At 44.2% G+C, this 27,764-nt stretch overlaps 1 protein-coding gene across 1 annotated transcript in view; it reads left to right on the top strand.

Annotated features, from left to right (window-relative positions):
* Positions 1-5,939: 5,939 nt before the first annotated feature.
* The window catches only part of LOC133155243 (Na(+)/H(+) exchange regulatory cofactor NHE-RF4-like), a 50,950-nt gene continuing 29,125 nt past the window's right edge, over positions 5,940-27,764 (top strand). Inside the window, 7 exon segments of the mRNA XM_061280405.1 lie at positions 5,940-6,128; positions 7,242-7,269; positions 20,970-21,031; positions 21,121-21,301; positions 21,303-21,324; positions 26,985-27,056; positions 27,256-27,388. Of these exon segments, the coding sequence (XP_061136389.1) occupies positions 6,113-6,128; positions 7,242-7,269; positions 20,970-21,031; positions 21,121-21,301; positions 21,303-21,324; positions 26,985-27,056; positions 27,256-27,388 (514 nt within the window). The 5' untranslated portion in view covers positions 5,940-6,112.

Below are 27,764 nucleotides of genomic sequence, written 5' to 3'. Positions count from 1 at the left end.
TCCACTAAATTTGTCGTAGCGACCCGTGATATCACTAATGATTAACGACAACTCAAATAATAGTTAATATAACACTCATATTATATGTCCCCCCCCCTGAGAGATTGCCACCTTATTGTGGTCAGGGGGTTTGCGTGCCCAAGAGCTATACCAGCAGAAGCTTTAATCTTCAGGTGGGACACCCAAGCTGGACAGGTCTTAGTGTAGAGCAGGGGTGGCTAACCCGCGGCTCGCGAGCCGCATGCGGCTCTTTGGCTGGTTTCATGCGGCTCTTTTACGTTCATATCAACATTTGGGTTTATTTTTCGTGCTTATTTGCTTCGCTTTGAGTTCAATATGGTATTTTGGTCAAACGCGCATGCGCGTGAAGTGAAATCCCGCAAAGGAGGAGGGACAAACCCATTAGAGGAGTGTCAATTTCGCTCTCAAAATGGCAAGGAAAAAATGCACAGCTAAACGAATATATGACTATGAACACAGGGCAGAGCGATTGGTTTTGGTGGCTTTTTAATGAATGGCGACTGTGACTACGGGGGCCCATTAGGTCCAGGAAAGCTGACAAGACGCTAACCCAGGGGTGGTCAACCCGGCCAAAATAGCAAGGAAAAAATGCACAGCTAAACAGATATATGACGATAAACACAGGACGTTTTTAACAGAGTTAAAGTTGTTTTTTGTTGAACGCAATGGCAAGCCAGAATGGCAATGGCCTGATATGTCGGACGTCATTAGCGCATTTAAAAGCTTCAAATGGTCAGCCCCACTTCAGCTCACTTCATGCCAATATCGATAAGGACTTTGCAAAAGGGACCGAATTTCGCAAGCACAAGTTTGGACACTTTGAAAAGTCAGGCAGAAAAGTAAGTACAGTTTTTCAAAAAAATTACGAAGCACTCAGAGACTGTCACACTTGCATTGTTTCAACTGGCTTGGAACATTGCACGGGCTAAAAAGTAGGGATGGGCGGATCGATACCAAAATATCGATATATCGATCCAGGCTGCTCATTTTTGAGTATCGATCTCCCTAGCTAAAATATCGATACTTACAATTATTTAAGTATATTTTTCCTCATTTTTCTCTGCTCCAATTTGACGACTTGCACTCATGCTAGCACTACTTTTCCTTCCGCCTGCTTCACCGGCGTATCCTGCTCTGCTCCCGCCCCCTTTTCTCACAAGCCAAGCCCTCCGCCTCCCGTTCCAATCCAGACACAAACAAGCATGGCCACGGCGGCGGCCCAGTCCGAACGTAAGAGAAGTCTGGTTTGGAGGTATTATATTTTAGTTAATAACAACGAGGCAAGATGTGAAATATGTCACAAAACGATTAAATATTGTGGCAACACCACAAACTTAACAAAACATTTAAGTAAAATTCACCCCACGGTTCATGAAGAGCTGCAGTCGAAACGTGCCGCAGACACTAAGGCAGCGACGGAAAACCCTGCAGCCACACCGAGGCTAAGGTACCAAAGTACCTTAGAAGCAGTGTTTCAGAAAGGCAAGACATATCCAGGTATCATCATCGGCATCACAGTCTCGAAAGACCATAGATTTCTTTGCGTCTGGAGGTTAGATGTTCTTTGCACAGCGTCTGCTGTGGCTGATGAGTCCTATTCTTGAGAGGCAGACACGGCCACAGATGTTACAGATGTGGGCCAGACCCGGTGGAGGTGGGGGCATGGTGGCTTGCTGCCTCCTCAATTTCCTTTTCGTTTCTCGGTGTTGAGCCAGGGTGATTTCGTAGGTCTGCAGCCCGTTTTGGAGAACCTGTTGCCATTTGTGACGATCCTGGGCGACGTCTTCCCAGATGGCTGGGTTGATGTTGAAGGATTTGAGGTCTTGTTTGGAGACATCCTTGTAGCGGAGCAGTGGGCGGCCTACTTGCCTTTTGCCTGATTTTAGCTCTGCATATAAGATGTCCTTTGGCATACGACCATCTTCCATCCGACGGACATGGCCCAGCCAACGGAGACGCCGCTGCTTCAGCAGGGAGAGCATAGTGGGGAGCTGTGCACTCTCCAGGACTGCACTGTCTGTGATCCTGTCCCGCCAGGTGATGCCCAGTATGCGTCTCAGGCAACGCAGATGGAAAGAGTTTAGCCTTCTCTCTTGATGTGCATAAAGAGTCCAGGCTTCGCTGCCATACAAGAGTGTACTGACGACACAGGCCCTGTACGCTTGCACCTTTGTATGGATGGTGAGCTTGCTGTTCTGCCATACTCTGGGTGTCAGTTTTCCAAAGGTAGAAGCTGCTTTCCCAATCCGGCTGCTGACCTCGGCATCGAGTGACAAATTGCAGGTGATGGTAGACCCAAGATAGATAAAGCTGCTTACAGCTTCCAGTGTGTAGTTGTTGATGGTGATGGAAGGTGGGACAGTAGTCCCCTGGCCCATTGTCTTGGTTTTGTTTAGGCTGATGGTCAGGTTGAAGTCCTGACATGCTTGGCTGAACCGGTCTAGAAGAGTCTGCAGGTGTTCCCTAGTGTGTGTTGCCAATACTGCATCATCAGCAAACAACATGTCCCGAATGGTGAGTGGTCTGACCTTGGTTTTTGCTCTCAGTCGGGATAGGTTGAATAGCTTGCCGTCTGTCCTGGTGTGTAAGTAAACTCCTTCAGTTGATGTTCCGAAGGCTTGGCGCAGGAGGAGAGAGAAGAATATCCCAAACAGAGTGGGTGCCAAAACGCATCCCTGTTTGACACCACAGCGGATGTTAAAGGACTCAGAAGTGCACCCATCGTACTGAACAGTACCTTTCATGTCAGTGTGGAAGGACTGGAGGATGCTGAGGAGTTTTGGCAGGCAACCTATCCGTTCCACCATTTGGAAAAGGCCGCTCCTGCTCACCAGGTCAAAAGCCTTGGTAAGGTCAACGAAGGCCATGTAGAGAGGTTTATGTTGTTCTCTGCACTTCTCCTGCAGCTGTCTCAGGCTGAAGATCATGTCCAGAGTTGATCTTCCTGCTCTGAACCCTGCCTGTGACTCTGGGTAGAGCATCTCTGCGAGGACTTGGAGTCTGTTTAGTACAACTCGAGCAAAGAGCTTACCGGTAGTGCTGAGTAGGGAGATGCCACGGTAGTTGTTACAGTCACTCCTGTCTCCCTTGTTTTTGTACAAGGTGACGATGTTAGCATTTCTCATGTCCTGTGGGACAGAGCCTTCTTTCCAGCACAGGCATAAAAGCTTGTGCAGTCTATGCAGAAGAGCAGGCTTCCCACACTTGAGGACTTCGGCTGTTATCCCATCGGTGCCTGGAGCTTTTCCGCTGGGCAGGCTGTTAATTGCTTTGCTTAGCTCCTCAGTTGTTGGTTCCATGTCGAGCTCTTCCATAACAGGTAGGTGCCCTACATGCCTGAGGGCTGCATCAGAGACACTGTTGTCCCTGGCATAGAGCTCTGAGTAGTGTTCCACCCAGCGGTCCAGCTGCTTAGAGCGTTCAGCGATGGTTTCTCCCGAAGCTGATTTCAATGGGACAATTTTGCGGGGTGATGGTCCAAGTGCCTTTTTGATGCCATCGAACATGAGTCTGATGTTGCCTGTGTCAGCAGCTGCTTGAATGTTGCTGCAGAGCTGTAGCCAATAGTCATTGGCACAACGTCTAGCGGCTTGTTGGAGTTTCCCCCTAGAAGATCGGAGGGTCTGTAGAGTTTTGGTGTTTGGAGTGCGCTTGTAATTTGTGAGTGCGACGCGTTTTTCTTCAAGAATTGGTGCCAGTGTTGTTAAATTGGCATTGAACCAGTCATTTGGTTTTCCCTGCTTTTTGCCAAAGACCGACAGGGCCGTGCTGTGTATGGCATCCCTCAAGCCATCCCAGTACCGCTGAGCGGAGCTGGACTGGGGTGGGCCGTGGAGGGAGACTTCTAAGGCACAGAGGAAGGCTGTAGCTTTGGTTGGGTCGGTTGTTTTGCTGCTGTCGATGCGTGGGGCTCCCTTTGATTTGAATCTATGTAGGTTTTTTGCCTGTAGCTTGACTCTACAGAGCACAAGGGAGTGGTCTGTGTCACAGACTGCACTGTGGAGACTGCGTGTTTGAAGGATGCCTCCGAGATCAGAAGTGCGTGTTATGATCAGGTCTAACTGGTGCCAGTGACCTGAGCGTGGATGTCTCCAAGAGACTTTGTGAATGGGTTTGGTCTGGAAGTATGTGTTAGTGATGCAGAGGTGGTGATATGTGCAGAGCTCCAGAAGTCTCTGCCCATTTTCATTCAGCTTACCGATGCCATGGTGTCCCAAGCAGGATGGCCAGGAGTCAGCGTTTCAGAAAGGCAAGACATATCCAGGTATCAGGTGCTAACCAAAAATCGTAAGCATTTGTGGTTGATGTGCTATTTGAAGCAATAATTACTGCGCTTTAGTTAGTCATTTATAAATAAAGTTTTCCCCTTTTCAATTTGTGGTCGAACGCCATACGTTTTATTTGTAACTCCACTTCCTATAAACAACACTAAAGTACTACAATATTAAATGTAAGTATCCAGTGGCTTTACAAATTGATAGTTTTGCTGCTCATGACGATTAAGCCCTGCATCTCTGTTGGTACCATGTCTCTTTTTACAATATACTAAAAGACAAAACTTTTTCCCAACAACAGAGAGAGAAAAAAGTAAAGAATTTTAATTAAAGTTATACTATTAATATGCATCTTCCATTAATGTTTTACTAAAAAGGTTAATAATTCATGTACATGACTTAATACTTTTTTCTACAAAATTCAATAGATGACTTTCCAAGAGCAAGAATGCCACTGCATTTAAGTTGTTTTTTGGCGGGAAATTACACTTCCGGTATCGATATCGGATCGATATCGGGTATTTTTGGGCAGGAAGTACTTGGTATCGGATCGAATCCAAAATCATTGGTATCGCCCATCCCTACCGTCTTGATCTCGTTCTGTCTCTTCTTTGTGTGAATTATACGGCACTATTCGCCTTTCAAAACACAAACTAGCACGTCTTCTTTGGCTCATTATCTCTTCTTCGGCTGTCTCGCTCTTGCTTCCTGCTAGAGCGCCCCCTGGAGGCCGTAAAAATCCATAAATACGCCGCGCCATCATTTAAGCTCTATTTCCCTCTTTGACAGCCAAATCGATTGCTTTTAACTGAAAAGCTGCATCAAATGCATTTCCGTGTGTTTTCCATGATGAGGGTGTGTGCGTGATGCGCAAAATGTTCAAAACAAAATCTAGCACGTCTTCTTCGGCGCATTATCTCTTCTTCGTCTGCCTCGCTCTTGCTTCCTGCTAGAGCGTCCCCTTATTTAGACTGAATGAATGAATGAATGAATGAATGAATGAATGAATGAATTGGACATAAGGGGGTTCAAATCCCAGTTGAGGCAGGTGGTAACATTCAGTTGGGACCCAAGGCAAGGTCATACATTGATTCCCAGCCACTGTCGGTCCCAAGCCAGGATAAACCTGGGTAGGTTGTGTCAGGAAATGCAACCAATGTTCTGTCTGTTTCTTTTTAGAAATTGTTTTAGTTTTTACCCCAAAGTTTTGACCCAACATCTGGGACAAATACTCAGCTTTTCTCCAAAGTTTTTTTGCACCCTGCACTTTGTGTAATGTTTACAGCAGTTTTCAGAGTGTGGGGCATTATTTTGTTGCCCCTTCTGTCTGTTCTATGCTTCTTCTATATGTGTCTTATTGCTGTCACATCTTTCTATATTCTATTCTCCTTTATATTCTTTATCCAATAAGTATACATAAGTGACTCTCACTCGCCTATCAAGTTTGTCAAGTCTGTCAATGATTTCTTCCTTGTCTACTCTTCATTACTTTTATCACCAAATTGTTCATCCATTCATTTTGTTCCCTTTAATGCATAAACAGTGTCATTCTGTATTTGTCTTGAAAAAAAAAAAGTCCGAGCATGATAAAAAAAAAAAAGAACCTTTATTGTGTTGCTTCTTTCACACTCACTCTGAGCAGTGAGCACACGGCTCTGAGTTGTTTGAACCACACGGTTGGTAAATATTTAAACAACACGGTTGTTGAGAAAGGAGTCTCCAACTGACTCGCTGATAAAGTATTTTATTATCCCTCAACTCCAAAGACAGTCTCTCAAGTCCACTTCAGTCTTAGCCGATAGCACAGTTGGTACATCATGAGGTCCATCTCTGGTAAGCTCTGTCTTCCTCTTTCACTTTTTTCCTGAGCAAAGCACTTCCCACTATTTCAACTGAAAGCCGCTTTCAGTAAAAGTAAGTTGTTGACGTGCATGGCTGTGATATGCCTCGTTTGTGCTGTCAATGATGTCCCTGCAACGCAGCAAGATGTTGTTTTGATTATTGAAGGAAAATGGATGGGTGGATGGATAGTTTATGGGGTTTGTTGGGTTTCAATTTTGTGAAAAATACATGATCATTCTCTCTACTGTTGGCACACACCATGACAGTTCAACATTGTCAGTCTCGTCATCACCATTTTGCAAATGAGCAAAAACTGCCCTGCCCTTACTTCACCTGAACATAAATATCATTATCATACTGCTCAAAATAGTATTCGTATTTAGAGTAAGTTTGCAGATAAAATACTACTAATTGGGCTCAAGAGTGATGAGAAGTGGAGGATCCATTCATTGGTTTTATTTGATTGCAGTACAGCACATAGTCACAAGAATATATGTCACGACTCGTCCCTGGTTGTTTTATCTGTAGGTTGTCATGGTTTCTGTCCGCGTCTGTGTACTCGCCCCTCCCTTCCTGTGTCAACTCACAATCAATGTTCTAATCACAGTCACCTGCCTCTTGTTACCTGTCTTGTATTTAAGTCCTGTTTGCGTGTCACTCTCCTGTCGGATCATTGTTAATGTCACCCTGTCTTTTTGTTTCACGTCTTTGTCGGTCAGTCCTGTTGTTGGTTTTGTTAGTGAGTTATGTCAGTTTACCGAGTCTGTTAGTTTGTTTTCGTCAATAAACCCTGGTCCAAGCTGCACTTGGTCGCCCTGCTCCATTCCGATCCGTGACAATATAATCTCGAGGTGAGTCATTAGATAACGACAGCAAGAGTAAATGGGTCCGTGTTGTAAGGTAACTTTGTCTGCTTTTTTTTAGGATTTAATCTTTATTGCTTCCAATTAAACTAGCTGAAGATGTGGGTAGATGTGTACAGTTGTCATGTTGTAATAACAAGGTATCCATTGTATTTTTATCTACATAATTCCTATTAGTTGCTAAATAAATTTCGAGCAAGTGTAGATGATACACTTTACTATTGTTCTGTGTATTCTATAGGCCGCCAGGATGTGATTGAGCTTCCACGGTGAGTAAATTCTTGGTGTCAACTTCTTAGAGGCAGAATTCAGTTCACGATTGAGAAGTCAAAGTGAGCAGAATGTGCTACCCAGGAGCAGTTTTGGGTTAGGACTGAATCAAGTTATGCCTTTATAATGTAAATGCTTTTTGTGACAATGCTTCAGAATGGTACAGTGTTAAAGTGTATCTCCAGAGATCCCACAATGAGGTCTTGATGGGGAAAAGGAGCAATATTGTGAAGTTTGGTGAACCATTAGTTTGGTTTCCCCATGTTTGTATGTAGTCTTGTATTTGCCAAAATAATGCCGCTCTCTACCGTTTAATGCATGGCGCCATGTTGGAACTGATGACGTCATGATGTTGACATGGCCGTGATTGAGTAATCGCAAGATCGCTTGCCTATAGATGGAAATCTCTTTTTAATCACTAGATGACCTCATTCAGCCTCCATATGAGGGGGGGGGGAACCCCACTGCCTGCAGGCTTGTTGGCGCCACCTTAGCAGCCGCCGCCTGTTTGCTCTTTCGATATGCTGGATGTTTTCTACTCGAGTTGAACAAATCTGAGTTATTCTCGCAATTTTGCAGGCTCAATATTGACAAAAGGTTCATCTTTGATTAATTAATTTATGTACAGTAATCCCTCGTTTGTTGTGGATAATTGGTTCCAAAAACCACCCACGATAAGTGAAATCCGCAAAGTACGGTCACCCTCTCATCTGTAAAATCTTTTTTTATCCGTACAGTTTTGTGTCAATAAATGTATATGAAACCATTTAAGTGCATATTTTATTATTAGAACATTAAATAATGTAACATGTAAATAATACATTAATAGTATAAATAACATACGGAAAATTTTGTATAAATAATGAAAATATAAATTTTATACATGTGTGTGTGTGTAACATTAACAAGTACTGCGCAGGCTAACGAGTTAGCGGAAAGGTGCTAATTCGCGATCGTGCTAACACGTGAAAACGGACCTCTAAAGGAATTTAATGTTTTTAGAACTCTTTTATTACTAAAACTTGTTTTTTCTATAACAAGGTACAACACTGTAAATATATTTTTAGAAGTCTTATTATTATAACAATTTTTTATAAAGTGGTACAAGTGTACGCACTGCAATTGTGTGGGTACTCCTTGCCTTCTGCTGGCGTGTGGGCAAGTTTTGTTCCACAATTCTTCAATTTAGAAGTTTTATTTTGACTTTTGGGCTCACCACCTGTGGGAGGGGCCAAAGGGGTCGGGTGCAGTGCAAGCTGGGCGGCGGCCAAAGGCAGGGACCTTGGCGGTGTGATCTCCGGCTGCAGAAGCTGGCTCTCGGGACATGGACTGTCACCTCTCTGGCTGGAAAGGAGCCCGAGCTGGTGTGCGAGGCAGAAAAGTTCCGACTAGATATAGTCGGACTTGCCTCCACGCACAGTTTGGGTTCCGGTACAAGCCCTCTCGAGAGGGGCTGGACTCTCCACTCTAGAGTTGCCCACGGTCAGGTGTGGGTATACTTATTACCCCCCGGCTGGACGCCTGCACATTGGGGTTCACCCCGGTGAACGAGAGGGTAGCCTCCCTCCGTCTTCGGGTGGGGGGACGGGTCCTGACTGTTGTTTGTGTCTATACACCAAACGGCAGCTCAGAGTACCCACCCTTTTTGGAGTCCCTGGAAGAAGTGCTGGAGAGCGCTCCTTCTGGGGACTCCATCGTTCTACTGGGTTACTTCAATGCTCACGTGGGCAATGAGAGTGAGACCTGGAAGGGCGTGATTGGGAGGAAGGGCCCCCCCGATCTGAACCCGAGCGGTGTTCTATTATTGGACTTTTGTGCTCGACACAGATTTTCTATAATGAACACCATGTTCAAACATAAGGGTGTCCATGTGTGCACTTGCCACCAGGACACCCTAGGCCGCAGTTCAATGATCGACTTTGTAGTCGTGTCATCGGATTTGCGGCCGCATGTTTTGGACACTCGGGCGAAGAGAGAGGTGGAGCTGTGAACTGATCACCACCTGACCTCGACTCGGGATATCGTGTGTCGGTAGGGCGAATACTTCGAAGACATCCTCATCCCACCTACACGCCTTCCATTGTGGAAGCAGGGCCTGGGGATCTCTCAGGCGGACTCTCCAATCTCTGGGGTCGAAGTCACTGAGGTAGTTAAAAAACTCCTCGGTGGCAAGGCCCCGGGGGTGGATGAGATCCGCCCGGATTTCTTAAGGGCTCTGGATGTTGTGGGGCTGTCATGGCTGACACTTCTCTACAACATCGCGTGGACATCGGGGACAGTGCCTCTGGATTGGCAGACTGGGGTGGTGGTTCCCCTCTTTAAGAAGGGGGACCGGAGGGTGTGTTCCAATTACAGGGGAATTATACTCCTCAGCCTCCCTGGTAAGGTCTATTCAGGGGTGCTGGAGAGGAGGGTCCGTCGGGAGGTCGAACCTCGGATTCAGGAGGAACAGTGTAGCTTTCGTCCTGCCCGTGGAACAGTGGACCAGCTCTTCACCCTCAGCAGGATCCTCGAGGGTGCATGGGAGTTTGCCCAACAAGTCCACATGTGTTTTGTGGACTTGGACAAGGCGTTCGACAGTGTCCCTCGGGAGGTTCTGTGGGGGGTGCTTCCGAGCCAAGTGATAAGGGCGGTTCGGTCCCTGTATCACGGATACCAGAGTTTGGTCCGCATTTCCGGCAGTAATTCGGATTCGTTCCCAGCGAGGGTTGGACTCTGCCAAGGCTGCCCTTTGTCACAGATTCTGTACATAATTTTTATGGACAGACTTTCTAGGCGCAGCCGAGGCGTTGAGGGTGTCCGGTTTGGGGACCTCAGCATCGCGTCTCTGCTTTTTGCAGACGGCGTGGTGCTGTTGACTTCTTCAGGCCGTGATCTCCAGCTCTCACTGGAGCGGTTTGCAGCAGAGTGTGAAGCGGTCGGGATGAGGGTCAGTCAGTCTTGTTCACTGACTCAGTGAGGGGAGGATGGAGCGCGAGATCGACAGGCGGATCGGTGCAGCGTCGGCAGTAATGCGGACGCTGTTCCGGTCCGTCATGGTAAAGAGAGAGCTGAGCCAAAAGGCAAAGCTCTCAATTTACCGGTCGATTTACGCTCCTACCCTCACCTATGGTCACGAGCTATGGGTCGTGATCGAAAGAATGACATCCCGGATACAAGTGGCCGAAATGAGTTTTCTCCGCAGGATGTCCAGGCTCTCCCTTAGAGATAGGGTGAGAAGTTCGGTCATCCGGGAGAGACTCAGAGTAGAGTCGCTACTCCTCCACGTTGAGAGGAGCCAGATGAGGTGGCTCGGGCATCTCATCAGGATGCCTCCTGGACGCCTCCCTGGGGAGGTGTTCCGGGCATGTCCCACCGGTAGGAGACCCCGGGGACGACCCAGGACACGCTGGCCTGGGAACGCCTTGGGATCCCCCGGGATGAGCTAGATGACGTGGCTGGGGAGAGGGAAGTCTGGGAGTCCCTCCTGAAGCTGCTGCCCCCGCGACCCGACCCCGGATAAGCGGAAGAAGATGGATGGATGGATGAAATGCAAATCATTTATTAAATCCACTTCGACTCTCAACCTGTGCATGTGTTCGTGCATGTTAAATTACTCTTAAGAAAAAGGCAAAAACGCCTACTAAAATATACTTTAAGTATAAGAGTTGGGATTTTCAGAAATATTTTTCCTTTGATTTCTTTTCGTGTGTATTTCTTTTAGACATATTGCTCATCTTATGAAATATATTCATCTTATGAAGAGGCAACCCTTGGCTGTGATATACAGAGAATGTCTGCTAATTGTTTTTCCTCTAAATGGGTGTTTGTGTAATGACACGAACACCCATGTGGAGGAACACACAGAGTGGTGGCTTTCAAAATGAATAATGAATGTTAAGAACTAGTATTATTGAGAGAATTCCAGTTATTGACTCATGCAGATGGAGGTGCCGTGTCTTTCTCCAGCATGTGTAGCGTGTGACGGATGCCTTTCTCCACCCTTCGGAAGTGAAGCTTTTTCCAGAGGCTCTGCTGCCTCCTCCTCCTCTATTTCTCCTTCACCTGTATTTTGCACTTACTCAGGCTTAGTCCAAGTGTTCCCTCAAAACATCCATAAATCTCCTCTTCAGTCTGCCTCTTACCAGGCAGCTGCATTTGTTCCTGTGCTTTGCTTCTTTCCTTCTGTCAAGACTATATCTACTGTCCCTTCTCTGCACATGTCCAAACCATTTCAATCCGGCTCACTGTTGAGCGAGGATGTTTTTTCCGTGGGGATGCCATACGTCTGCCAAGAATATCTCAGGGGTTCCGCAAAACATGTTTGTGTTTGTTTTTACAAACCTCAAAAATTACTCCGAAACATTTATCGAATGTTTCCTACAGGGAACAGGGTAAATGTCTGTCGGGGAAATCGGAAAATACACAAAAGTCCCAGCATATTTTGCAGGGGAAACAGCACTCTAATTGGCTGTTAGCCAACAAGACAAAAATCATTCTTGCTCTGAGCGGAAGACTGGCAATGGCTGCTGATGTCACGGAACGGCTACTCCAATCAGACAAACTTTACTACACCTCATTAAATGAGAGTCTGATGTTATTTGTTTCAAGTCACCATGAACCTTTTGTCCATGTAGTAATGAGAATAAAAACTAAGTGAACTTTGATTTGTGTGTTTATAAACAATGAAGTAGTAGGGGAACAGACTGGACAATGCAATCAATGCTGCTACCTGATTACCCAAAAATTTAATTAGTATTTAAAATAAAAATTTGTAATTGATTGTAATTAATATTTGCTTGTGGTGACTATTGATAAACAGTTTACTTTGTAAATAATGCCATAGACTGATTCTTAGTAATAATTCTGGCGTTGTGGGACTCAGTGATGAGTAACTACCGTAATTTTTGGACTATAAGTCGTGGTTTTTTTTCATAGTTTGGGTGGTGGTGGTGGTGGGGGGGGGGGGTTGTCTTGTAATAAGGAGCGACTTATATGTGATTTTTTTCAAAAAAAGTGGAACCGCGATGTAGCAGGGATTACTGTAATTTGAATTTCAAGTGACGTCAGCAGCGCGGCACAGCGTGGCGGTTGTTTACAAAAAGGACAAAGATTGATCACGGGATGACGAAGGGCCCCACATACTACCGGCATCATTAGCGGCTTTGTTTCTAAGTGACACGGAGGACGAAGGGTTTGAAGGATTTAAGGGTTTGGAGTAACACAGAAGGTTTGAAAAACTATCATGGCTTTTACGCACGCCCGGTCCTACTCTACGGAGCTCTCTTTCACCTCCGTGGATAGAAGTCGGGGGCCGGCGCTCGGCGGGGTGGCTATCCGGGGACGGTGGATGGGGCTCGGAGATGGCTTTTACGCACGCCCGGTCTTATTCTATGGAGCTCTCTTCCACCTCCGTGGCTGGAAGTCCACGCCGCCACACGCCTGGAAGTTTGTTTTGTTAAATAAAGAGCCGTTTACCAAACCCACGTCTTTCCTTGTACTTTGTTAACGCTACAATATAGTTATATACTAGATCTGTGGAATAACGACAAGGCTGACATCAGGGCACACGCCCGGCGTTGTTGACAAAGGATGAGGAATTTGATCGATGGATTTAATGATTTAGAGTGCACAGATGGTTTGATAAAATTGCTTATATAATAGTTATTTGATATCTAATTTATATATCGTTATATGGGCCTGTGGAATATTTTGATGTGCAAGCGCCGTCAGCGGCGCGCACCCATTGTTGACAAAGGACGATCGATGGATTTAATGAATTGGAGTGACGGATGGTTTTATAAATGTGTTATTTATGTAATAGTTTTTTTTTAATAACTCTGAATGTTACGTCAGGCCCGTTCTCAGCTCTTCGTTTGTGTTTATGTCACGTTAGCATACCTATCACTTAGCCTGTTGTTGGTCGTTCATGTCTGTTCTTGGTGTTGGATTTTGTCGAATAGATTTCCCCCCAAAATGCGACTTATACTGCGGAGCGACTTATATATGTTTTTTTCACGTTATTGTGCATTTTATAGCTAATGCGACCTATATTCCGGAGCGACTTTTAGTCCGAAAATTACGGTAATATTTCGCTACACTATATATAGCACCGCAAACACTGGACATTAGACATAGAGACATCTTACTTGGGTATTCTTTGGGACGTACTTAAACCAGCTGGGGACAAATGCCTGCACCAGGGACAAGTCGAAGTTATCCTTTAGGATGGTGGCCAGCTCCTATGAGCACACGCCTTGGAATGGTGTCTGTTGCAGCTGCCTTTTGGGGGTGGCTTCTGCTCAGGGTTAGCAGTATATTTTGCTGCTCTGTCAGTGGTCATTCATCATTCACCAGAGGGTGCGCCACCAGTCATTAAGGAGAAGATCTAACGATGACTGGTTAGATGTTCATTCTGTCATCCTTATTTCTCTTTGGAGCAGTTGTTTGCAAACTGGGTAGAGGAAAACTGACAGGTAGTCTAATTGTGCAAAAAGGGGCTGGGGCACTACTCTAAAGCACCCCTTCTGCTGGTATTTGGAGAACCTATCACTATTAAAAATCACCTGCCACTACCTGGACAGCATAATGCAGGGATGAGAACGGCAAATGAAAAAAAACACTGAAAAGTAGCCGGGGTCTGGGGGCCGCATGCCCCACTGGGGGGGCCGAAGGCCCCCCATTGGGGGGGCCTGTGCCCCCTACCACTTGCCGCAGGGGCCCGCAGGCCTCCCCCAATGAGGGCCGCAGTGGGCCAGGGGCCACAGGCCCCCATTGTTGGGCTGCAGGCGCCACAGGCCACAATTGGGGGCCACGGGCGGCCAGGGGCAACGTCCCGTAGGGGGCTCAGGGGGAAAAGTTCCCTGGAAACTCCTGGATTTTGGCAGTATAGTGTCAAACGGGCACTTTTTATCAAAGTGCCTCCGGTTCCCCAGTAACGGGTTCAATAAGCCGGGGCGAAGGGACTCGTCCGTAGCTGACCACCCGAGTTAAATTCATCCTACTAGAATCAATCTAATTTCTATACGACGCCAATCCATCTCAAGCCATCCGACGCGTGAGCCGAGTAACTCAATTCGAGTCGTCGAAATGACCGCGCCGTAATGATGGCTCCCTTCGGTTGTTTGATGCTGGTATCACGTTACGGATATTTTTAGATGCCTTTGTTAAGACCTCAAGGATTCGTTAATTTACTAGAGCGCCCTAGCTGAGCTCAAGATAACTACTTCGAACCAGATCTGACAATTCCTGATGTTAAGGATTAAAGCTGTCTTCACTTTAAAAAGAATTCGAACGGATTTAAAGAATGACTATGATAGGGAAATAAAGACATTTTAAAGTTGTAATTACCTCATATAAAACCATGCTCGACATAGTTAATACGAAATAATCGATACCGAATTAAGGCTCAAGAAGAGATTTAATGAATAAGCAAGAAAAAGAATTACAAGTCAAAAAAACAAAATACCGTTTTTTTCCGTGTATAGTGCGCCCCCATGTATAGTACGCACCCCTAAAAATGGCATGCTGATGCTGGAAAAAAGCTTGTACCCATGTATAATACGCACCCAATTTTTATGAAACTTTTTTTTTAATTCTTTTTTTTTTTTTTTTTTTTTAAGTCCCAATGATCGTCAGACACGCAGGGAGGCAATGGGTCCCATTTTTATAGTCTTTGGTATGGTCTTAATGTAATTTTTTCTGTTGGCGTTGATTTCTCCGACTGCCCGTAAACGCACCACCGCGCTCCGTGCGCGCACGGGACAGCAAACGAGCAGGTGATCGAGCAAGCCTTGTCTGATACGAGAGCATTGCGGTCGCATGGAGCGTGTTTGAAGTGAACAGCAGAGAAGAAAGGAACAAGGCAAAGTGTTGTGAAATAAAATATTACCTTTAATACGGATTTAGGTAGAGAACTGAACTCTCGCTCTTTATATAGCTGACGTGTCTTGCGCATCCGTTCTGCGCATCTGTAATGGCGGCCTCCGTATGATATCCGGTTTGCGTGTGTGCGAGAGCGAGAGAGAGCGAGAGAGAGAGCGCGCGAGAGAACGCTCAACCGTAGCGCGCCGCCGACCGCCCAACTGCACCGCGCTGGTCGATTATTGTGACAGAGCCGTCGCTGAAATTTAGAAGATATTTTTAAAGTCCTGATGTACTTTCTAAAATTTAAGTGGACCTCAGTGCGCACTGCGCAGGGAGCTTAATTTGGTGCGGTCGCGCAACCGCAGCGCGCCGGGCGCTCACTGTCGCATTGCTTAAAGAGCGCCTTTGTGTTTTAGGATGAACAGCAGAGACCAAAGGAACAAGGCAAAGTGTTGTGAAATAAAATATTACCTGTAATACGCATTTTGTTATTTGCTGATTGAAACTGCTAATTAAACTGTGAATTGAAACTAATAGGAAGAAAACAACTCTCGCTCTTTATATAGCTGACGTGTCTTGCGCATCCGTTCTGTGCATTTTATTTCACAACACTTTGCCTTGTTCCTTTCTTCTCTGCTGTTCACTTCAAACACGCTCCATGCGACCGCAATGCTCTCGTATCAGACGCTTGCTCGATCACCTGCTCGTTTGCTGTCCCGTGCGCGCACGGAGCGCGGTGGTGCGTTTACGGGCAGTCGGAGAAACCAACGCCAACAAAAAAAATTACATCCAGCCTAGTTAAGACCATACCAAAGACTATAAAAATGGGACCCATTGCCTCCCTACGTGTGTGACGATCATTGGGACTTAAAAAAAAAAAAAGAAAAAATTACTTTTTTTTTGTACCCATGTATAATGCGCACCCCAGATTTTAGGACAATAAATTAGTTAAATTTTGCGCACTATACACGGAAAAAAACGGTAACAAGACTCACCCACACAGAACAAGAGAGGAGACCAAAGGTCTAAAATCCTATTTGGTTGAACAAGTCGAGTGATCGGCTCTCCTTTGTTCCAAAATCCGATTTCTGTTTAAAAAAGAGGAAAGGTCTGGCCGTGAGGAGCCTAGCCAAAAAAGTAAAATTGGTGACTTCTCCTTTCTGCCCGGGGCGGCTTTCTCCTCTGCCTTCCTCGAAGCTTAAAATTTGACAAAGTCCAATTCGAAGACTCTAGAAATTCATTTTAGTAGATTTTGGTTCAATCTCAAAAAGAATGCAAAATCCATCTTTGTTCTTTTACTCCGGGCAGCGTCACGGCCATCGCCCTGACTAGGAAGAAGCGCGCCCGCTCTGTGTCCGGGCAACATATTTATAGGTTTCTGGCATTACCTCATCGTAATTACCTCACCGGCACGTGAGGTGGCCTTTCTGGAAGTTTCTGGAAGCTTCGAGAATGTTCCTTAGCTGATCCCTGTCCAGGCCAGCTGGAAACTACTGGTTGTCTTGGCAACCTTGCTTCAAACAGGAAACACCTGCAATCACCGGATGCCGATGTTTTGTGTTTTGCTCGTTCGTGCTTTTAGTATTCGCCCTTAATGTCTCCTCTCAACTTTGTGTGTCTTGGCATGAAGGAATTGACAATAAAGCTGACTCTGACTCTGAACTTAATACATTCAGGTATGGATGGAACACCAATGGGAAATACAGGTTAGACAAAACATTGCAACATGAATCACATATATCTTGTCTAACAAAGATCAATCTCAACACATAATAGTACTTAACACAATAATGGGTTCCTCCAACTTAAACACAGATATTGATATTGCTCAAGCTGTTGCATCTTAAAATTATGGCATAGCAAACTCATATTCCAAAATTGTGCGTTGCTACGTGTTTGAGCAGGTCGTGTCCTCCCAATTGCTAACAGTTTAATTGATTAGATTTGTTCATTTCCATCAGGTCACCCCTGTGTCAAGCTTTAACACCATCTCCTGGTGAAATTTTGAACTACTACGTGTTTTGGGATAGCCAATGTGCCTGGGCCAAATTCAATACCTAATTTTACACCATCTCGTACCACCATGTCACTTGACAATAGCAACCCCAAAACCATTAATTTCATCACTCAATTTCAACAGTTTTGTTAAAAAAATATTCCTGCTTGGTGGGCTACCAAGGTGAATATAATATAGTCAAGGCTCAGTTTTCGACCACAATCCGTTCGAGAAGGCGGTTCGAGAAGCAAATTGGTCGAATTCCAAATCTATTTTTCCCATTACAAATAATGGAAGATTTTTAATCCGTTCCAAGACTAAGCATTTTTTCATTCGCGCATTTTTGGCTGATCGCGCAACTGCAGCGCACCGCCAAACGCGCAACCGTAGCGCGTCGCCGACCGCGCAACTGCACCGCGCTGGTTGCATTATTGTGACAGAGCCGTCGCTGAAAAAATATTTTTAGACTCCTGATGAACTTTCCAAAATTCAAGTGGACCTAAGTGCGCAGGGAGCTTAATTTTGTCCGATCGCGTAACTGCAGCGCACCGCCGAACACGCAAACGTAGCGTGTCAACGACCGTACAACTGCACCGCGCTCGCCGCATTATTGTGACAAAGCGCTCACTGCGCATTGCTTTAAGAGCGTCTTTGTGTTCCGAGTTGAAAGATGACGCTGCTCTCAAGCCCCTGCCCATCTGAAGCAGTTCCTGATCCCGTTCGACTTGTCTATTTCCCTGGCACGATCCTTGTCTTTTTTCTCTAAAACGTTCGCCATGCTGGCTAAAACTTTAGCTAATCAGGCAGATGAGTAGGCAAATGATGTGATGAAAGTAGCGCCAAAATCCTGCCAAAAATAAGGCGGCTGTTGTCGCAATACTGCTGCCAGACCCCCATATAAAAACAATTTCTCAACGGTTCTTCACGATTCACGAAAATTATACTCCCGACGGAAAGAAACACGGAAATCCGCGGAAGATTCTCATCCCTGATAATGGTCATTTTGGCGTCTGCTGCATGCAAATCCGAAAGTGCCATTACCTGAGCTGAGAGAGTAGCTACATCGGAATAAACAAGTAGAACGTTCTGCGCTTTACAATCTACGTTTGATATCAGCTTGACAGTGTTTTCAACTGTTAGCACATCCACATTCAAGATTCAAGAGATTCAAGAGTTTTTATTCGCCATGTTTGAGCATGCCAAACGATAAATTTGACTTCGGTAAAACACACCCTCTGTTCAACATTTTGGTGACTAACAACACTCAGGACATGTAAAAAACGGCAAAAACAGTGTAGACAAATTCAAAAAGGTGTGAAGAGCAGGATGTTATTGCACAGTAATGACTCTGAGACTCTATGAGTGGTGTGAGTTCATCAGAGCAACAGCCTGGGGGAAGAAGCTGTCTCTGTGTCTGCTGGTTTTGGTGTACCGAGCTCTATAACACCGTCCGGAGGGGAGTAGTTCAAACAGACTGCAACCTGGGTGAGAAGGGTCTGTAGAGATGTTCCTTGCACGTTTCCTGGTCCTGGACAGGTACAAGTCTTGGATAGATGGGAGGTTGATTCCAATGATCTTTTCTGCAGTCCTGATTGTCCGTTGCAGTCTGTGCTTGTCTTGTTTGGAGGCCGATCCAAACCAGACAGTGATTGAGGTGCAGAGGACAGACTGGATGATGGCAGTGCAGAAGGTCTTCAGAAGCTCTCGTGGCAGGTTGAACTTCTTGAGCTGTCTCAGGAAGTACAGCCTCTGCTGGGCCTTCTGCCGGACAGAGTCTATGTGGCCGGTCCATTTCAGGTCCCGAGAGATTGTGGTTCCCAGGAACTTGAAGGTGTCTGTGGAGAGAATAGTATTACTGCGGATAGCGAGGGGTAAAAGTGGTGAAGGGTCTCGCCTGAAATCCACTGTCATCTCCACGGTCATGAGCTGGTTCAGCTCCAGATGGTTTTGGCTACACCAGTGGACCAGCCGCTCCACCTCCTGTCTGTACGCAGTTTCATCACCGTCCTGGATCAGTCCGATGAGAGTGGTGTCGTCTGCATACTTCAGGAGGTTCACAGGAGAGTCACCTGAGGAGACATCATTCGTGTAGAGAGAGAAGCACAGTGGGGAGAGGACGCACCCCTGAGGGGCTCCAGTATTGGTGGTCTGGGTGTCAGATGTGATGCCCCCCAGCCTCACACGCTGTCTCCTGTTGGTCAGGAAGCTGGTGATCCACTGACAGGTGGAGGCAGGCACCGCAAGCTGGATGAGCTTCTGTTGGAGGATGTCAGGAGCGATGGTGTTGAACGCCGAGCTGAAGTCCACGAACAGGATCCTGGCGTACGTTCCTGGGGTGTCCAGGTGGTGCAGGATGTAGTGCAGTCCCATGTTGACCGCATCATCCACTGACCTGTTTGCCCGGTAGGCAAACTGGAGGGGGTCAAGCAGGGGGCCCGTGACCTCCTTCAGGTGGTTCAGCACTAACCTCTCGAAAGCGGTGAGTCGCTCTCTGTTTTATTTGTCACATACCAACTGTTGTTGAGTGGTTGTTGTGCAGCAACAAAGTTGAGTTCAGGGCATTGTCTGGGAGCCAAATTTCAGTGAGAATAACACACACAACATAACCTTATCTCACACTGAATAGTCATTCAGTTTCTCATATCATCCATTTCATTACCCAATGACTGCATCATGCAGAGCTAATGCTCCGGTTGCTTGATAGCTTGTGTTAAATGATCTCCCTGCTCCTTCTCTATTTTCACCTCTGCTGTGCACTTCCTGTTGCTTCCCTTTCATACAGAAAGCAAATTTTGGCTAAGCAAAATAGCAAAATAAAGCCAGAACATCTATGGCTCTCATTATATGATAATAAAGTGTCCGCTACGTGTGACTTAAAAATACCACGATCCACAATAAACACTCTCTGTCAGCATTGATCTCCAAAAACAAGCTACACAAAAAGCTGATGTCGGTGTCCGCTGCGTTCTTTGCATACACATACAGTGTAATTGTGATGACATTTTTATCAAGTTAAACTTTAAACTAACAGTAAGATTGCTCTTATCTGAGCAGAGAACTCAGTGTCTTTAACAATTAAAGTTTTCCAAATCTGAAGCGACGCAAATCTCTTAAAGGACTCGTATTTTCAAATTTTAAAACAGTACCCTTTTTTTTTTTTAAATAACATCTGTCCGTCACATTCTTTTGTCAAAATATTGTAACATTCTACAGTCCCTATTGCTTGTATTGCTGAAAATTAGTCCATTTTAAGAGACCAGCCATGTCTCTCATAAATATACCCCATACTGTATATACTGATTAATGATCCAATGGTGACTCCAGCAAACGCCTGCCTATCGATCCATTTAGTTGGGCCGTGGGGGAAACAAGTTAAAGTAGGGGAAACCCAGACTCCCCTCTCTCCAGCAAATTCATCCCGGGCAGCCCAAGGCATTCCAAGGCTGACCGTCAGCTATAGTTTCTCTGGAGTATAGGAGTCCTTGGGACTCCATGGTTTTCTAACAAAGTACCATGGTCTCAAATTTGTTAATGTTGATTCTCATCTCAACCACTTCAAGTCTGCTGTTCAGTGTTTAAGTGAGAGAGCCAGAAAGAGAGAGAGAGAGAGAGAGACTAAGAGAGAGAGAGAGAGAGAGAGCGAGAGAAAGAGAAGAGAGAGAGGAGTGAGAGAGCGAGGGAGAGAGAGACAGAAGAGCGAGAGAGAGAGAGGGAATGAGCAATATATGCTGTATTGCTAGGCTACTGATTCCGTATTAGCAGATGGGTTTTGTAAACACTGTCCTTGATGTATCTATATGTTGCATGTATCTCTATGTAAAGCAGCAATGACTTCTTTTTCCACTTTTGTGTTGACAGTTTTACCTTCAACCCGAAGGAGGGGATCGATAATCCGGCTCTGGTCATCACTGATGATTTTGGTATGGTTTCTATGAAAAGGTCATGTTAAGTTATGGTGCATCACTCTGCACCCTGCCATGCTGAACTTTTTTGATAAACCTGTGTCCAGAATTAGACCAAAATCTTCAGCCCAAACTCCACCAGTTGAGGCGTGTAGAGGGACAGAATTTTGGCTTCTACTTGCAGAGGGCCACAGATAACCAAGGCTTGCAGATCACAGATGTAGACCCATGGAGCCCAGCTGAGCACAGTGGACTTAAAGAGGGAGACCGAGTGTTGGAGGTCAATGATGGTCAACATGGACTTCTACAAGGTTAGTTTTTTTTTTTCCTGAGAGCAAACTGTTACATTAGCATTCCATATACAATTGTGTTCCTTTGAAAGTCTAGTCAAAACAGAAGCCACAACTCTCATATCATTAAACAATACAACCTTGTCTTCAAGGGAATCGATTAAGAAATCAAAGAACGTTGCTGTTCCCGAGTGATATACTTTAATTGGTCTTGCTATATATTAGGGTATGTACTTTTACGTATTTGACACAAAAATGTGACACAAAACTGAAACACATGCTTCAAAATTATTAATTCAGGATGAATTTCTATATCATGCACTCACTGTACTGTACTAATCCGTCATATCATTACTATCAATGTGTTGTCATTACTTCTCTCTCTAATGCAGTGCTTCTCAATTATTTCCTGTGACGCCCCCCCTAGGAAGAAGAAAACATTTTGCGCCCCCCCATGTTATTAACAATAAAGGAAAAACAAAAAATAAATAAAAAAAAAAAGATCAACTTACAATAAAGAATAACTTTATTAATAACAGTGTTTTTTAGTCTGTAACAGAACAGATTCAAAGTGCTGCTGTAGAGCAAATACTCTTCCAGTGATACCGCCACCCCCACCTACTGCAGTGGATGTGTAATTACCCTTTAATCTAATACAGCCAAAAGAAAAACATGTTCCCGCGCCCCCCTTGGTATCGCACTACGCCCCCCCAGGGGGGCCCGCCCCACTATTTGAGAAGCACTGCTCTAATGTATGGAGGATCGAACATGTCAAAATTGTGCATCATGAAGTAAAAAATGTCATTCATTAATTTTCCTGTATTAAATAAATACGGAATTAAATAAATCAAATACATAAATGCACCATTACATAATTAAATAGATGTCTGTAGATAACTGTTATATAAAGTTAAAGTCCCAATGATTGTCACACACACATCTGGGTGTGGTGAAATTTGTCCTCTGCATTTAATCCATCCCCTGGGGGAGAGAGGAGCAGTGAGCAGAAGCGGTGCCGCGCTCGGGAATCATTTGGTGATCTAACCCCCCAATTCCAACCCTTAATGCTGAGTGCCAAGCAGGGAGGCAATGGGTCCCATTTTTATAGTCTTTGGTATGACCCAGCCGGGGTTTAAACCCACAACCTTCCAGTCTCAGGGCGGACACTCTACCACTAGGCCACTGAGCTGGCCAAATATATATATATATATGCGTGTGTGTGCGTGCGTGTGTGTGTGTATGTATATAAAAACACCGATGATTTACCGAAGTCAAATTCCTTGTTTGGCACGCTCAAACATGGCGAATAAAAACTCTTGAATATATATATGAATACGTGTATATATATATATATATATGTATATATATATATATATATATATATATATATATATATATATATATATGTATATATACCATTTTTTTCCGTGTATAATGCGCGAAATTTAACTAATTTATTGTCCTAAAGTCTGGGGTGCGCATTATACATGGGTACAATTTTATTTTATTTTATTTTTTTTTTTTTTTTTGAAGAAAATCATGGTAAAACAAAACCAACAACAGGACTGACCGACAAAGACGTGGAACAAAAAGACAGGGTGACATTACCAAAGACAGGAACAGAAACCAAACATCCAGACATCATGACAGTAACACATCCAATGATCCGACGGTGAGCGAGGGGCAGACAGGACTTAAATACAAAACACGTTACATTGATTGAGGTGACACAGGAAGGGAGGGGCGACGCGAACAGAAACTATGGCAACCTAGACACATAGCAAAACTGGGGACGAGACATGACAAATCTCCCTTGAAATAAAACTTGAAATCACCTTTCTTCTTTTTTGTTGTCAATTGCGCATCGCATTCAGCCATCCTGCCCAACACACTTAGTCAGTAAAATTCATAATTGACGACACATCGTTTGATGCGATGGTGCAATCCTTGATGGTGAGTTATTGTCAAATATTGTTTGGTTTTTAATCTCCATCGCGGACCGGACGTCATACGGAGGCAGTATCACTGCGCATGCGCAAGACACGTCAGCTATATAAAGAGCGAGAGTTCAGTTCTCTACCTAAATGCGTATTACAGGTAATATTTTATTTCACAACATTTGTTCCTTTCTTCTCTGCTGTTCACTTCAAACACGCTCCATACGACCGCAATGCTCTCGTATCAGACGCTTGCTCGATCACCTGCTCGTTTGCTGTCACAATGTACCCTACACAAATCCGAAACATTTGTTGCGGCTCCGAGTCACGGCGAGGGGCAAGTTTTGGTTTCCAAGGGTGTTTTTATTCCTCTTCAACGTCTCTCCCATACAGAGCCGCCTTTTTCACGTCCGCACGCCTTTTTCACATGTCCGTACTGATCGCGGTGATGCCTTTACGGGCAGTGGGAGAAATCAACGCAACAAAAAAAATTACATCCAGCCTAGTTAAGACCATACCAAAGACTATAAAAATGGGACCCATTGCCTCCCTGCGTGTGTGACGATCATTGGGACTTAAAAAAAAATAAAATAAATTTTTAAAAAAAATAAAAAATTGGGTGCGTATTATACATGGGTACAGGCTTTTTTCCAGCATAAACATGCCATTTTTAGGGTGCGTATTATACATGGGGGCGCATTATACACGGAAAAAACGGTGTATATATATATATATATATATATATATATATATATATATATATATATATATATATATATATATATATATAATTATTAAAATTTTCATGTAGTCTTGTGTTGCGGTGTTTTATGTTTTTTTTTTTTTACTTTAGCATTGACAAAAACAACTCAACACAATGTTTCATCTGAAAATGTGTGTGTGTCTATGCATGCATGTGTGGGTTTCTATCATAATCATTAAAATTTAAACAGAGGGACCCCCTTGGGGACAAGCGGTATAGAAAATGCACGGATGGATGGTTTAAATATTTCACTTTGAGCATGGAGAGCTAATATATCATAAGTTTCTTTCACTTTTTGAAACAAATTACCGTTTTTTTCCATGTATAATGCGCCCCCATGTATAATACGCACCCTAAAAATGGCATGTCGATCCTGGAAAAAAGCCTGTACCCATGTATAATACGCACCCCAATTTTTTTTTTTTTTTTTTTTAAGTCCCAATGATCGTCACACACGTATCTGGGTGTGGTGAAATTTGTCCTCTGCATTTGACCCATCCCCGTGTGATTTTGATCCATCCCCTGGCGGAGAGGGGAGCAGTGAGCAGCAGCGGCGCCGCGCTCTGGAATCATTTGGTGATCTAACACCCCAATTCCAACCCTTAATGCTGCGTGCCAAGCAGGGAGGCAATGGGTCCCATTTTTATAGTCTTTGGTATGGTCTTAAATAGGCTGGATGTTTTTTTTTTTGTTGCCGTTGATTTCTCCGACTGCCCGTAAAGGCACCACCGCGATCAGTTAGGTTCAAATGAAAAGAGAGGAAAGTGACGTGCGGACATGTGAAAAAGGCGGCTCTGTATGGGAAAGAAGTTGAAGAGGAATAAAAACACCCTTGGAAACCAAAACTTGCCCCTCGCCGTGACTCGGAGCCGCAACAAATGTTTCGGATTTGTGTAGGGTACATTGTGACAGCAAACGAGCGGGTGATCGAGCAAGCGTCTGATACGAGAGCATTGCGTTCGTATGGAGCGTGTTTGAAGTGAACAGCAGAGACGAAAGGAACAAGGCAAAGTGTTGTTTGAAAAAAATATTACGTGTAATACGCATTTTGTTATTTGCTGATTGTATTAAACTACCACATTCATTGTCAGTCAAGAAGAGAAGAGGACTATTCGCATCGGATCCATAGTGCGCATGCGCAGTGATACTGCCTCCGTATGACGTCCAGTCCGTGATGGAGATTAAAAAACAAACAATATTTGACAATAACACAGGTTTCTGTTCCTGTCAGTCAGGGTGGTAATGTCACCCTGTCTTTTTGTTCCACGTCTTTGTCGGTCAGTCCTGTTGTTGGTTTTGTTAGAGTTATCTTAGTTTACCAAGTCTGTGTTTTGAGTTCCTCCAATGAACCCTGGTCCAAGCTGCACTTGGTTGCCCTGCTCCTTTCCACACTCCATCCGTGACAAGATTTTCTTCAAAAATTGGTGTACCATGATTTTCTTAAAAAAATAAAATAAAAAATAAAAAATTTAAAAAAAATTGTACCCATTTATAATGCGCACCCCAGATTTTAGGACAATAAATTTGTTAAATTTTGCGCATTATACATGGAAAAAAACGGTATTGAAATAAATGGATGTACCGTAATTTTCGGACTATAAGTCGCTCCGGAGTATAAGTCGGACCAGCCATAAAATGCCCAAAAATGTGTAAAAAAACCATATATAAGTCGCTCCGGAGTATAAGTCGCATTTTGGGGGGCAATTTATTCGACAAAATCCAACACCAAGAACAGACATGAACGAGCAACAACAGGCTAAACGATACGGTATGCTAACGTGACAAACACAAATGAGGAGCTGCGAACGGGCCTGATGTAACATTGAGTTATTTAAAAAAAACTATTACATAAATAACACATTTATAAAACCATCTGTCACTCCAATTCATTAAATCCATCGATCGTCCTTTGTGAACAATGCCGTGTGCCACGCCGTAGTTGAAATGATTCCACAGGCCCATACAACGATATATAAACTATATTTTAAATAACTATCACATAAACAACAATATTATCAAACCATTTGTGTCACTCCAAATCATTAAATCCATCGATCAAATTTCTCGTCTTTTATCGATCGTCCTTTGTCAACAATGCCGTGTGCCACGCCGCAGTTCAAATTACTCCACAGGCCCATGCAACGATATATAAACTATATTTTAAATAACTATCACATAAACAACAATATTATCAAACCATTTGTGTCAATCCAAATCATTAAATCCATCGATCAAATTTCTCGTCCTTTATGTCATCCTGGTGACATAGGACATGTCCAGAGGATATGGCGCTTTAAAGTGTTAATTACTTTATTTGATTTTTTCTCTCTATTTTTCATGTTTTGAATATGTTCAAGATAAAGATATCAAAGCATGTGAAGTGATCAACTATACTAAAAATAACATGTGAAGTGGTCAACTATACTTGTAAGTAAGTGATGTGGTAATGATCAAGTACAAATTTGTGAAAAAAAACATATATAAGTCGCTCCTGAGTACAAGTTGCCCCCCCACCCAAACTATGAAAAAAACCCGCGACTTATAGTCCGAAAATTACGGTTTTCAAAATATATGGCATGCACCTGTAGAGACCCCGAAAGTGACATCACAGGGTCTACTCTGCAGTATACTAATGGTTCTTATCAAAACACAAGAAAATGTTATTTCTTCTGCTTTGTCAAAGATACCATGAAGTTCATGTTTGCATTCTTTCGCTTTATGTCCAAGCTTTCTTCTCCTCTCCCCAAAGTCTTACCAAAAAAAATGAACTACCCTCGATACTCATTTGAACCCGATCCTCAGTCACAACATTCTGACTAAGCTTGAAAGACATTTTGGAGCCAAAAACAAACTGCATGATGCAGTGTATTTTGACAGACCAGCAAACTGCAACCATAACAAATTTCAAATGAATTCCATCCTACTAATTTGTATGCATAACATCTGCTCGCCGAAGTGTCATACTGCAAATTATCTGACAGGTGGCAAGGAAGATCCAGTCATGCGGCCAACATTTGTTTCTTCTGGTGCTGAAAAGAGCTGACTATGAGCAGGTATCAGAAATACACATTTTACAGTTGTTATAACATGGGTTAGGATCACTTTTATAAACAACAAAACCAAAAGCTTATGATTTCACATCTTGTGACTGTTGGGTGTTAGGTAGAGTAGGTGCCAGATGTGTTTCCTGACAGTTCCCTTGTTTGCTATGCATACTTTTTCGACACGTTCAATTGTCTGTGGTCAATGTAGGCAGTTTGTTCAGGTGTGGACCTACAGATGCTGGCTACAGCCTACAAGGGAGGCCCTTGTTGTCGGCCCAGACTGTGTCACATCAACCGGCACCAGCACTCTGGCCTGGGGATGACCCTGAGCTCAGTGGAAGGTACCAGCACAAAATATATCAATAATCATACCTAACAGTGACCACAAATCACTTACTGCACTTTGGTGGTCTATAATGCTGATGGAACTGTCCTGTCACAGTTCATAGTTGCAAAACCTACCGTATAGAGGCTTTGCAGCTGACATCATCAAGCTACCCACATTAGCTTGGCGGCCATCTTGGCGGTCAACTTTTCAGTGCCGGTATACGACTCACACACGCTTTCTTGTTATATCTGCTGCTATTTGAGCTTAAAAATGCCGGATACCTGCTGTGCTGTTGGATGTAACAATAGACGAGGCGATAAACCAAATCTTAGCTTCTATAGATTTCCGGCGAACATGAAAAAACGTGATAAATGGATCGCGGCGATTCG

Source organism: Syngnathus typhle, linkage group LG6, assembly GCF_033458585.1.
Source record: "Syngnathus typhle isolate RoL2023-S1 ecotype Sweden linkage group LG6, RoL_Styp_1.0, whole genome shotgun sequence".
Taxonomy (NCBI): domain Eukaryota; kingdom Metazoa; phylum Chordata; class Actinopteri; order Syngnathiformes; family Syngnathidae; genus Syngnathus; species Syngnathus typhle.
This window is presented reverse-complemented; position numbering and strand designations above follow the sequence as displayed.